The sequence below is a fragment of the Drosophila hydei genome, unplaced genomic scaffold (assembly GCF_003285905.1).
Source record: "Drosophila hydei strain 15085-1641.00,03,60 unplaced genomic scaffold, DhydRS2 tig00000060-arrow-pilon, whole genome shotgun sequence".
In the NCBI taxonomy this organism is placed as follows: Eukaryota; Metazoa; Arthropoda; class Insecta; order Diptera; family Drosophilidae; genus Drosophila; species Drosophila hydei.
The window spans coordinates 96,411-109,408 of record NW_022045656.1 but is presented as its reverse complement, the minus strand read 5'-3'; the positions used below and the strand labels follow the sequence as shown (position 1 = coordinate 109,408).

Genomic DNA, 12,998 nt, shown 5'->3' with positions numbered 1-12,998 from the left:
ACGAATGAGGATAAATTATCCAAAATAAAAGGGGTTGTCTCCTGTCCAAGCAATGGTACCACGCACTTTTCGGTTATGTTGTTCGAACAATGAATGGACTGGACGGTAAATTGAGACTCGACCGGGACCCCACCTTTGAGTTGCTTAAGGGGTCTGATGTAGTTTTAGATGCGCCCGTGTCGATTTATAGCTTCGATCTCAGCCTTTGCTCGGCAACCTGACTGTAAGCCGAGTCCAGCCCTGACCCAGCTGTGTCGTGGTTTACCCTCTGTCATCTCTATCCGGATACTCAATCGTTCGTGTTGGAACGTTTCATGGCTTGACAATGGTTTGGATTGTATCTTTCAAAGCCTTGAGCTTTATGAAAGTTTGTCGGCTGCCTTAATTTGCATATTGATGGGTCGACCTCCATAGGTTCGGTCCCTGATGAGCTACCTGGGTCTAGGGTCAGCTGACATGGGTTGTTTTTGCCCGTTTTGCCTCTTAAATGCTGGATTTTTGCCCGGGTTGGCTTCAGCATTAAGGTTCAGTTCTTGAGATTGACGGTACTGGCTTCGTACCTCATTCTTGATTGCTCTTTCTTCTCGACCTCTTGCATAGTTTGTCACGAATGCGTATCGTTCGTGTTTGGCAAATCCGATAGGTGAGCCGCAAATATAACGTCGGTTAAGCTTCTCTTTAAACCAGAAATAAACACTCGTAGAGCGTCTCCTCTGAATTTTTCACACATGCCCTTTGCTAAATCTCTATCTTTGTTGGTGAGCAAGGTGAGCTTTTTCTAAGTAGCAGTAGTATTCTAAGAGGTAGGTCTCTTATCGCTGTAAGTGAAATCGAGGCGAGCTAAGATAGCCTCAAAATTAAGAGCCGTGTTAAACGAGGCCAATACTACGTTAGCAGGACCCGTTATTTTGTTGCAAATAATTATGATGGCTTGATAGTGACGTGAGCTACCATTAAAATTCTCAAAAAGTTTGTGCACGGCATGGGCAGCTTGTCGCCAAGCCACGTATGTGTCATGTGTACCCAGGAAATCTTATAAGCTTTTGACTGCGTCCAAAGGTTCATCGCACTTTACATTTGGGATAATTTCCGCATCTTTGTACACTGTTACCTCTGGGACTGATAACTGTATTGCCCTTAATCGACCTGACAGTTCTTCGATCTTTTGTTCTTGCTCTGCCCTAAGCCGCTGCTCTCCTCTGCCCGATTCCTCCGCCTGGGCCGCCAAAGCGGATTCGTTCCTGTGGGTTGGTTAACCTTATTTCTTGCCAATCTACACTGTTCATGCACTAGGTCTATCGTCACTATCGTCTTGCGTTCTATAACTCATATGTTTAAACACTTTAAGTATCATGAGAAAGGAAGGTTTCTTACATAGGCACAGGAGCTTCAATATCTAAATCAGTTGTTCTGATAAAAGGCCCACTTACATGTTTCTCTCGACTTGTTGACTTCGCCTCCTGCCGTCTCCGCTGCTTTCTTTACGTTGGGCGCCAATTAGTTCAATTGTAGTTTGTGAGAATTAATTATTTATTAGGAGCGGTCTGCTGCCTTCAAAGTTTAAAATAAATCTAAATCTAGAAAATATTGCAGGCCGCTGCTCCGAGGTTGCTGAATGACACAGCTTGTCGAACTTGTCGAACTGCGCCAGCTCGTTAACGTTGCGCGTGTGGTGGATTTCAGAACATTTTTCGATTGATGTCACTAATTAATACATGTTCTTTATTTAAGGCATCAAATACAACTGTATTCTTATTCTATTCTTTTATATGACTCTCGGTTCCGATCATGGTAAAGTATGCTTATGATAGACAGCGGAAGCTGCGATAATTGTTTACGATTAGAATATGGGAATTGCGTCTTATTGCTAAAGTGTGTTTATATTATGCAGTTAGGCTGTGAGAATCCTCTTCGATAATTGTTTATGTTTACAATATGGGAAATGCATCTTTGCTAAAGTATGTTTATATTTTTCCTATAAGCATACATTCAAATGCGTGTATTCTTTTCTATTCGAAGTTCCGAAATTGCTGTTGAATTGTGCCGAATTATTAGCTGTTACTTAACTTTAAATTTGAAACTGTGCGAGTAAGCAATGCAGTGGCTGCGTTGGTAGAGGCGGCGTCAACGTTAAATCCTTGGGTTCAATCATCGCGGCTTTGAGATATTGTTTTATTTTTATATCCTGATCCCATTGAAAATGGGAAATCAGGGTATAATGGTTTTGTGTAAATGTATGTAACAGGCTGAAGGAGGCGTGGCAGACCATAAAGTATATATATTCTTGATCAGGACGACAAGCCGAGTCGATTGAGCCCTGTCCGTCTGTCTGTCTGTCTGTCTGTCCGTCTGTTCGTATGTATGAACGCGTGGATCTCAGCATCTATAAGATCTAGAGACTTGAAATTTTGTAGGTCCGTGTATAGCACGCGCAGGTCAAGTTTGTTTCAAATATTCGATAACTATTCACATTTAATTGTTATCGAATAAAAACATGATCGAAATGCAGTTAATAAATTATATCTCGTAAGTTTCAAATTTCGTACTTAGTTTTATGTATCTTTTATACAATTTTGATTTTTGTTGGATTTTGGATACCGGCTCCATATTTCCCCAAATTCTTACAATTTAATTTTAGTTGGAAATAGGGTCATTATGTGAAGGCGTTTGCATCACTGCCAAATCAATAGAATATGTATATCATATGCTGAAAATGTAATTAATCCATTTCAGTAATACATTAAGTAAAACAGAAGTTATTAAACAAAACGTTTGGCCAATTTGCAAAAGCAAATGTCAGCAGCGCCACTCCACGCTTTTTTCATATACACATATAAGTTAATTTTATTATTATTTAAATTAAATTTTAAATAAAATAACGATTTATTTATTTGAACCGCTTTATTCAGATTCTTGTTTGGGACTGAAGTTGACAAAATTTATTCTGCTAATTTATACTACGCGACGTTCGCTGCTGGAGTCGTTCAAGTGGCTGGTGTGAATGCAGAAATGCAGAGTAGGCATTTCTACATTGCGCGTGGCGGATGTTTATGTTAGCATTTCTGGATTATTGGATGTTTCCCAGACGACAAAGTTACAAAATTGTAATTTGATTCAGTTGCAAAGTTGCAACTTGATTGTTGTTAACTTATACATTCAAATGCGTGTATTCTTTTCTATTCGAAGAATCGAAATTGCGATCAGCTGCTATTTAAGTCCAAATTTGCAACTCTTCTTGCAAGCGGTGCAGTGACTACGATGTTAGAGGCGGCGCTCGTAAGAGGTTAATCCCTGGTTTCGAGATTGGTGGCGATGGTACATTTTTTCTGTATTTTTTTTTTTATTTAATTATGAAGTGGCGGTGTTGGTAGAGTTGAAGAGCGTTGCGTAGAAATTGTAGGTTCGAATCTTGGTGTCTTAAGGAAGATTTTTATTTGTTTTTTTTTTTTGAATACTCGATACAAACTACGGAAAATATTTTTTTTAATACTTTTGTACTGAGTTGGAAGGGCCAGTAACAGAACGGAGCCTGCTTGATTTTTTGGAACGCGGCCTGCCTCGAGAACGACTGCATTCGTTACTGTTAAGTAGCAAGGAACGTTTGTAATCTGTTGGGGGGAAAGAGACGAACTTCTGTTCGGACTCGCACCGTTTCCCCGTCTCCCGTCTACCGTCTGCCTTTAAGCGGTGCTGCTCAACAGAGCTACTGGTAATAGAACTGTATACTGTTGCTGTTTCACGTGCAACTGTGGCGTAATTGCTGTCCAGCATGTGAGCATCGACGGGACGCACTCGCACTCAAATCCGAGCGGCTTCTGGCGATGTTGTCACGTCTCACTGTCCATCTCAATATAGGCCGTCCCTTTCCTTGCATGCCCATTTTAATTAGTTTACTCGCTTCTCCCGGAGTTTCTTAAACTTTATTGTTATTGCGCCAGCATGCATACTTTCTATAATAATTACTGAAAATAATTTCGCTGCTCTACGAAGCCTACATGAATCAGTATATTCTACACGGATATATACATATGCCTACACAAATTGTCCACATTTATTTTATTTATTTTATATTTATTATTTGGCAATAAGCCAATAATAAGCTAAACGTCTCAAAAATCTTTTTGTGCATAAGCAAGTTCCGAACTTGATCGTTGCACAGAATAATACTGCAACGATGATGCAGAAAGTGAATTCCAAGAACCCTTGGGTAGCGGTCAACGTACCATGTACGAACCACATTGTATGTCCGTGTATAGCACGCGCATATTAAGTTGTTTCAAATATTCGATAACTATTCGCATTTAATTTTTATAGAATAAAAACATGATTGAAATGCAGTTAATAAATTATATCTCGGACGTCTTAAGAGCTAGAGCCTCCAAACTTTGTAATTAGTTTTATGTATATTTTATGCAATTTTGATTTTTGTTGCATTTTGGATACTGGCTCCAAATTTCCCCAAATTCTTAAAATTTAAGATTAGTTGGAACTAGGGCCATTATGTGAAGGCGAAGCACATGTCAGTAGCGCCACGCGTACGCATTTTTCCTATGCATTTTTCCTTTTCTATTCGAAGAGTCGAAATTGCGCTTGAATTGTGCTGAATTATTAGCTGCTACTTATATTCAAATTTGCACCTCTTCGAGTAAGCAGTGCAGTGGCTGAGGCGGCGCTCGTATGCAGCTAGGCCCAGGGCTCGAGACCGCTGGAGATGAAATATTTTTTATTGTTTTATTTTTTTTTAATTATGAAGTGGCGGTGTTGGTAGAGTTGGTGCACGTTGCGCAAACAACCCTGGTTCGAATCCTTGTCTCGTAATGTCGTTTTTTATTTGTTTTCTTCTTTTTTGAATACTCGATACAAATTACGGAAAATATTAATAAACGCAAATAGGACTGGGATCAGGGTATCTCCTAGTCGGGCACCCCGACCAGATCTTTCTTATTTGTTTTTTAATTATTAAGTGGCGGCGTTGGTACAGTTGATGCGCGTTGCGTAAAAATTGTGGGTTCGAATCTTGGTGTGGTAATGTCAGTTTTTATTTGTATTTTTTCAATACTCGTTACAAATTACGGAAAATATTAAAAATCGCAGATAGGACTGGGATCAGTGTATCTCCTAATCGGGCACCCCGACTAGAGTTTTCTTACTTGTTTATTTCGATTTTAATTATGTGATAGGACCATTGCACTAACTGTTTGTCGTTGATTGCAAATACAGCATGTTTAGAATCTTCGATTGCTGTATATTCATGCTTGTCGATAGCAATAAAACAAGAATATATATGCCTGTTATTTGCATTTCAACAAAAATATGACCAAATTTCCCATTTTCAATGGGTTGAAGGTATACAAATATATATTGAATATTTCTAGGCCAATTGACGGTGCGGAATATAGTATTATTACATAGCTTTGAAATATACAGTTAAATGAACGTACTTACTTCTTTTCTGAGTTCCATAATATTGACTCCACATGTTGAGTTTAGGGCCTTACAATATTCTTCTTTAATGCTAGAACCGTCAGAGGTCGCAAACAGGTATTCTATGATATTTCTTTCATAACCACTTATAAGGGGTTTGTCTTCAAAGACTCGTTTTTTTAAAGTTGCTGAAAAATCTTTGGTTATCTTATTTTTAATAAGACATATACTGACTGATGGAAATGTGTTTGACCAACGAATATATGTTGTCCTTATTCCTATGCTTGTCGAATCAGTATTAAACCTTGTAAACATAATCAGAAATATAGATCCCATATTCCATCCCGAGACAGTTAATAAGCATATCAAAAATAATCTGTTAAATAAGTATATTTTAGTGCTAGAGCTGTGAAGATCTAAAATGGAAAAATTTACCTTTTGTTATAAAAAAAAATTTTAAAAATATTTAAAACTGTTCTGCCTTTCATATGTCGAAATAAAAACCCTTTTAGTTTTCCAAATCTATAAATTTACCACGTATTTTTTTTATACCCTGGTCCCTTTTAATCAATAATAAATCAGGGTATAATGGTTTTGTGCAAATGTATGTGACAGGCAGAAGGAGGCGTGGCAGACCAAATAAAGTATATATATTGTTGATCTGGACGACAAGCCCTGTCCGTCTGTCTGTTCGTCCGTCTGTCCGTCTATCCGTATGTGTGGACGTGTGGATTTCATCATCTATAAGAGCTAGAGACTTGAAATTTTGTAGGTCCGTGTATAGCACGCGCAGGTCAAGTTTGTTTCAAATATTCGATAACTATTCACATTTAATTGTTATCGAATAAAAACATGATCGAAATGCAGTTAATAAATTATATCTCGTAAGTTTCAAATTTCGTACTTAGTTTTATGTATCTTTTATACAATTTTGATTTTTGTTGGATTTTGGATACCGGCTCCATATTTCCCCAAATTCTTACAATTTAATTTTAGTTGGAAATAGGGTCATTATGTGAAGGCGGTTGCATCACTGCCAAATCAATAGAATATTTTGAAAATGTAATTAATCCATTTCAGTAATACATTAAGTAAAACAGAAGTTATTAAACAAAACGTTTGGCCAATTTGCAAAAGCAAATGTCAGCAGCGCCACGCCACGCTTTTTTCCTATACACATATAAATAAATTTTATTATTATTTAAATTGAATTTTAAATAAAATAACGATTTATTTATTTGAACCGCTTTATTCAGATTCTTGTTTGGGACTGAAGTTGACAAAAATTATTCTGCTAATTTATACTACGCGACGTTCGCTGCTCGAGTCGTTCAAGTGGCTGGTGTGAATGCAGAAATGCAGAGTAGGCATTTCTACATTGAGCGTAGCAGATGTTTATGTTAGCATTTCTGGATTATTGGATGTTTCCCAGACGACAAAGTTACAAAATTTGTAATTTGACTCAGTTGCAAAGTTGCAACTTGATTGTTATTAACTCTTCCCTCGTAAATCCAAGCTTGTCCTCAAGCGACTTAAAAGAACGGTATGTTATTGAATTGAAGTGGAGGGGCTTTGATTTTTGATATTGTTTCTAGTTGTGGGGGATGCTAGCTGCAATATGATTTTTTCTTCTTTGCCTTTATACAAGTAGAGTACAAAGGCGTCTATTACCACAATGTAGAGGGCGATGACTGCTGCAGCTCCATAAGTTTCTATTTGTAGTTGTTCGATTTTTTGTGTGTTGTTTATGTGTAAAGTTTGAAGAGCCTCTAGGGAGAGTATCTTCAGTCGCTTTGTTTCTTCGGGGGTGATTTGGATTATCGGGGCTCCCGGTTTCAACAGAGTGTTTCCGACATTGCCGAAACTCCTGTCATTGACGTCGATGGTCTCGTTCCAGAAGTTTACCAAGTAGGTGCTTTTAAGCTTCGTGGTGTTATTTTGTCGCGAAATGGTTCCGTTGAAGTTTTGTAGTAGGATAAATCCGCTGTTAATTTCATCTATTTCGCTGATGTGGTCTGCATTACTAAATTTACATATTGATCTTTCTCCATTAAAAAGCCTGGGCAAACATGTGTTGTCTCTAAGACTTATGATCTCATTCTTATTACAAATTTTGATGTTATTGAAATTTTTACAATCTTTTATAATGCCATAATATTTTGTTTTACTTAACAGTATTTCTTTAAAATCTATATTGACAATTTGGTTATTTTTAATTACAAGTTTTATTATGATATTTTCGTAGTTAGTTTCTTCTAAATTTGGTATTTTTATTACATACAATAAAATTGTTTTGTTGTGCAAAATTGAAACATCGGCAAATTCTAACATTTCTTCTATTGAGAGTTGGGGCATTTTCCCTGCTTTAAAGATTCTATTTGTCTCTTGTAGTTCGTTATCTCTTAATAAGAATGAATTTATGATATTGACCTTGGCCCATTGAATTGCATATTTTATGTTAACTATTTCTTCTTTGATAAGTCTGACCTGGTTTTGAATGTTAATGGCAATGTCGTTGCTGAACATACTATCTTTCTTTATTGTATTTGTTAGACTATTTGTGACGGTTGTTAATTTATTTAATCTGTCCTCTAATTGTGTATATATAATTATTTGTTTATTATTGTTTGTAGTTAACTTATTGAGATATTCTTCTACTTGCTCGAAATCGTCATGATCTGGGCTTCCGGCAATATATTTCCAGGCTGTTCCTGTAAGATTAATAGATCTAGTGGTTCGTCTATTTATGGAAGAGGTTATTGATGAGAATATGGAGTTTGTTTGATTAATTTCGCGATTTATGGTGTGATGAAATATACTGTGTTTCAGTGATTGTTCGGTATGGAAAGTAAGTATGACCAGTGTTTCTTCTATTTTCTTAATGTCAATTACATGAATAATTCTAGTAGTGGTTGCTTGAATTTTCCCCAGACCTTTATGATGGTTTGTGCGTCCGTATAGTTCGTTATGGCGAGCTCTACGTTTGTTGTGTTTATAAGCCATGTCAGAAGTAGACTGTAATTATACGTTTTTGATATTACTTTTGTGAACTGTTTTGTTTGTTTGGGTAATAACGGTTGTACCATGGTCTAGTTTTACTACTTCCTTTTTGAATCTTGATGACAGTTTTGATCCTAATCTATTGTTTATTTTATGAAAATCGTGTCACCTGGTTTATATGTTTTTAAAGGTATTCTGTCTTTATTGTGGTGTTGTAGGTCTTGTTCTTGTTTTTGTTTCAGTCGAGTTATGTTGTCCAGTCTGGCCGTGTTCTGGGGTCGTAGTCACAGTTCTGCCAAAGAACACTTCTAAAGGTCGTCTATTAGTGACAGAATGGAAAGTATAGTTGTATTCAAACACGGCTCTATCTAGCAGTTCTTCGAAGTTTCGATGAATATTGGATCTCTTTAGAACTATCATTATTTCGGATAAGGTAGAATGAAATCTTTCTATTTGGCGATTTACCGTGCTTTTGTATGGAGGGGCTTTATAAATTTCGATGCCGAGCTGATCTCTGAGCATAAAAGGGATGGATGCGGAATTCAATGATTTTTCATTATCCATTACTATAAATTTTGGAACGCCGAAATAGAATATTATGTTTCTTAAGGGTAGTCTGATATCTTCAATTGATTTTGATTTTATGTTTATGGCTTGTGCCAATTTTGAAAATTTGTCTATTGCTGTCAAAACTAACTTCCCTTCTGTAGAGTAGATGTCGACGTGAATAATGTGTCCGGGGTATTCTGGAATTGGGGTTTCTTTGATTTGGGGATTGGTTGGATGCCTATCATATTTTTCCTCTTTGCAGATTTGACATTGTTGTAGAATGATAGCTATTTTGCTTTTCATTTTAGGGAAATAAAATTTAGAAGATATCTGAATTTTATTTTCGTCTGCGTTACGGTGGGCTCTATTATGAACTTTTAGGATTTCTTCATCCTGATCTGACTCTTTGATAAGATCTGTAACTCTAATTTGGGTAAATCTTGTTTTATAGGTTTTGAAATGTTGTGGATAAAATGTTTGAATTCGTTCCATAATGTCTTCTGTTGTTAATATGCCATTGATGATTTCTATCAATTCGTCATTGGAGTATGATTTCCTTAAAAAGGTGTGTCTTTGAAAGCACTGAAAGGGTATTTCAAACGTGTAGTTTGGTTGATCGGAGACTGAAAGAATTATTTGATTTCTAAATGAATTGATTGAGCCTCAACACTTGGGATTAGGTAATGTGAGGAGCTATTAGCACTATGTGCTGTAGAAGTTACTGAGTTTATTTGGTTTGACGGAATTCTGGATAGTGTGTCTGCGATTATGTTATCTTTCCCTGGTTTGTAGATAAGTTGGTAATCATATTCCTCGAGGAGGGCTTTCCACCTTTTAATCCTAGCGTTGTCATTCCAATTGCTTAGTGAGTGTGTTAGAGGTTGGTGATCAGTATAAATCTGTACTTTTGCTCTACCGTAAAGGTAGTTACGTAAGGACTTAATAGCCCAAATAATTGCCGGCATTTCTTTTTCATTTGTGGCGTAGTTTTCTTCTGCTTTTGATAAGGTTCTTGAGAGAAAAGTGATAGGTTTATTATCTTGACAAAGTACAGCGCCAATAGCGAAATTAGATGCGTCTGTAGTCAGCTGGAATTCTTTGTTGAAATTGGGATAGCTAAGTACTTCTTCCGAGATTAATGAATTTTTTAGTTTACGAAATGCTTCTAAAGATTCTTTGTCCATGCTTATTGGTTTTGTGGCAGACATATGTTTCGAGATTCTTCCATCTTCTCCTCTAAGTAGAGTTGTTAGTGGTTTTGCTAATTTGGCATAATCTTTAATAAATCGTCTGTAGTAGCCGGATAAGCCCAAAAAAGATCTGAGCTCTTTTAAGGTTTTGGGTACAGGATAGTTAGCTATGGCATTAACTTTCTATTCCCTTATCTGATACTACGAACCCTAGAAATTCTACTTTAGTTTTAAGGAATTCGCATTTGTCCAATTGTAGAGTTGAGATTTTGAACACGTGACTTTTCATCTTCACTAAAGATTATTATGTCATCAATGTAAATGTAGCAGATTTTACCAATATGTTGCCTTAATATGTCATCTAGAGTACGCTGGAAGATAGATGGCGCGTTTTTAAGACCAAAGGGAAGTCGTGTAAACTCATATTTTCCATTGTTTATGGAGAAAGCAGTTTTTTCAATGTCTGATTCTTTTAAAAGGATTTGGTGAAATCCACTTTTCAGATCTAGTACTGAGAAAAATTTGTTTTTACCCAATTGGGAAAGTACCACATTTATATCGGGTATTGGGTATTTATCAGCTATTGTGATTGAATTTAGTTTTCTGTAGTCTATGACTACTCGGTATTTCTTTTTTCCAGAAGCATCTAGTTTCTTTGGGAATTATAAGGTGATCTGGATGGTCTAATAATACCATCGTCTAGCATCTGTTGAATTTGTGTGTCTACTTCTTCTTTTAAAGACATTGGGTACTGGTAGTACTTAGAATAGACTGGGATATCCGAATTTGTTCTGATTCCTGCTCTAATATTTGTGACGTATTTAAGTTTTTTATTGGGGTCGGAAAATAGTCCAGGATAGAGATTTATTTATTCATCGTTAGCAGTTGTTTGTTGAATTTGTTCGTAGTTCTGTTGTTGAGAAGTTTCGTCTATTGAGTCATTTAGTCCTTCTGATTGAATATTGTAGTTGTGCTGTCTTTTATCTGTTCGGTTATGTTGCGGCCGGTTCATGTAGTTAACCTGCCGAGTTTGTACGGTTGAGTCGATTTCCATTGGTACTGGACTTTGAAGAGGTTTTGGACCAGTCGGTGGCGGAATAGGCAAGGTTTGGTATTGTTGTCGGTTTATCTGTTGGTTCATTTGAGGTCTAAAGTATGTTGTCTGATTGGGTTTTTGTGGGACATTGGATATGAAGCGTGGTTGGAACATGGTAGGGCGTAACTGTATTGGTTCTGTTGTTGTGCGTAACTGTATTGGTTCTGGGTCGGTCTTTGTGGAGTTTTTTCTATCATACGTCCTGCCCTGAAGGTCGAGGGTTGTGGTTTGTTAATCGCCTGAAAGGCAACGAACCTCTAATTTTCGAGCTTCAAGCACAGATGTAATGCTTGGGGAAGGTCAGTTGGTTCTTTAACTCCAAGTAGTTTGGGGAGGTCACCTCGTAGACCTCTTATGAATGTGTTAAGGGCCTTTTCACGGTGCACATTCGTTAGTAGTATTTCCTGATCTTTAGATAATCCCATCACCCCTATTTTGTTAATTATGAGAGACAGATGATTGTAAATTGAGGAATGAAAATCTTCAACAGATTGTGATCCCTGCCTTAAGGTTGACATCTGATACTCGAGTGTGTTTATATCCCTCTTGTCTGCGTAATGCAGAGTCAAGCATTTTGAAATAGCATTCCATTCAAGTGGAGTGTTGTAGGACTCAAGTGCCGTATCGGCTATGCCGACAATTTTGTTTCGTATTGTATTTATTATACCGAAATATTTGGGTGTTCCTATTAAATCGGAATAAGCGGATAGACAGCGGTCTACGCTCTTTTTCCAAGAACTAAATTCTGCATGGTTTCCTGAAAATTCCCTTAGTCCTTTCACTACGTCAGGTACTTTATCTAAGTCGTCAATTCTATGTCTTTGGTCTGGGTTGATGGTAACGTCAGAGTAATTGAATGGATTATCGATAGATTGGGTCTTGGTTTTGTTTAGATTCTCGACTACGATATTGTTTATGATTTCTTTTAGTTTTTCTAATGTTATGTTGGGTGCTCTAGTAGAGTCACTATTAGCCGGTTGTGGGATTGGGGGTGAAATATTATTACCCAAAACTGAAGGTCTTACTAGGTTGTTTTGATTTGCCATTTTACTTAATTTTAGATAATCTGTATTGTATTATCTTAAAAATGATTGTGTGTTATCTTAATAATTATTTTGTATGTATTTTCTTTTATGTATTTGTTAAAACTTCTTAATTTTCTTAACTAGCTTACATAAATCCTGCGGTGATCATTCCTCCTGGAATCCTTGAGTGGGTCCGGTTTGGCGACTTCCTTTAATAGCCCCTACTAAGGCTCTCGGTATTCACTTCTTGTGGAGGTAAAGCTGGGAGTGGATCTTACAACTTTTGATACACTGTCTTTTCCGCACTTAACAATGTTTTCCGTTATCGTGCATAAAATTTTGTAGTGAATCGACCGTTTTAATTTATACGGGAGTCCCTCGATTTTCACTTTGACCAGCGATGAAAATTTTGACGTGATCGTAGATACCGTTTTGCACTATTGATAGATAGATATCGTTTTGTTCTTTTAGTCACTCTCGAATATTTTCGCAACCGTAGAAACTGTTTTGCTCTTTTGGCCACTTGTTGATATTTTCTATAACTGTAGAAACTGTTTTGCTCTATTAGTTATATTCGCTGGTCCCTGCTCGGGTGTCAGTTAATTATTTAAATTGAATTTTAAATAAAATAACGATTTATTTATTTGAACCGCTTTATTCAGATTCTTGTTTGGGACTGAAGTTGACAAAATTTATTCTGCTAATTTATACTAC

The 12,998-nt window shown here is 36.7% G+C and overlaps 1 protein-coding gene across 1 annotated transcript in view; it reads right to left on the bottom strand.

Annotated features, from left to right (window-relative positions):
- LOC115483804 overlaps positions 1-12,453 on the bottom strand; it is a 180,940-nt gene extending 168,487 nt beyond the window's left edge. The window contains exons 1-2 of the mRNA XM_030226124.1: positions 12,434-12,453; positions 5,446-5,800 (exon numbers count right to left, since the gene is read on the bottom strand). Coding sequence (XP_030081984.1) covers positions 5,446-5,800; positions 12,434-12,453 — 375 coding nt within the window. The remainder of the gene's footprint in view (positions 1-5,445; positions 5,801-12,433) is intronic.
- Between the last annotated feature and the right edge of the window lie 545 nt (positions 12,454-12,998).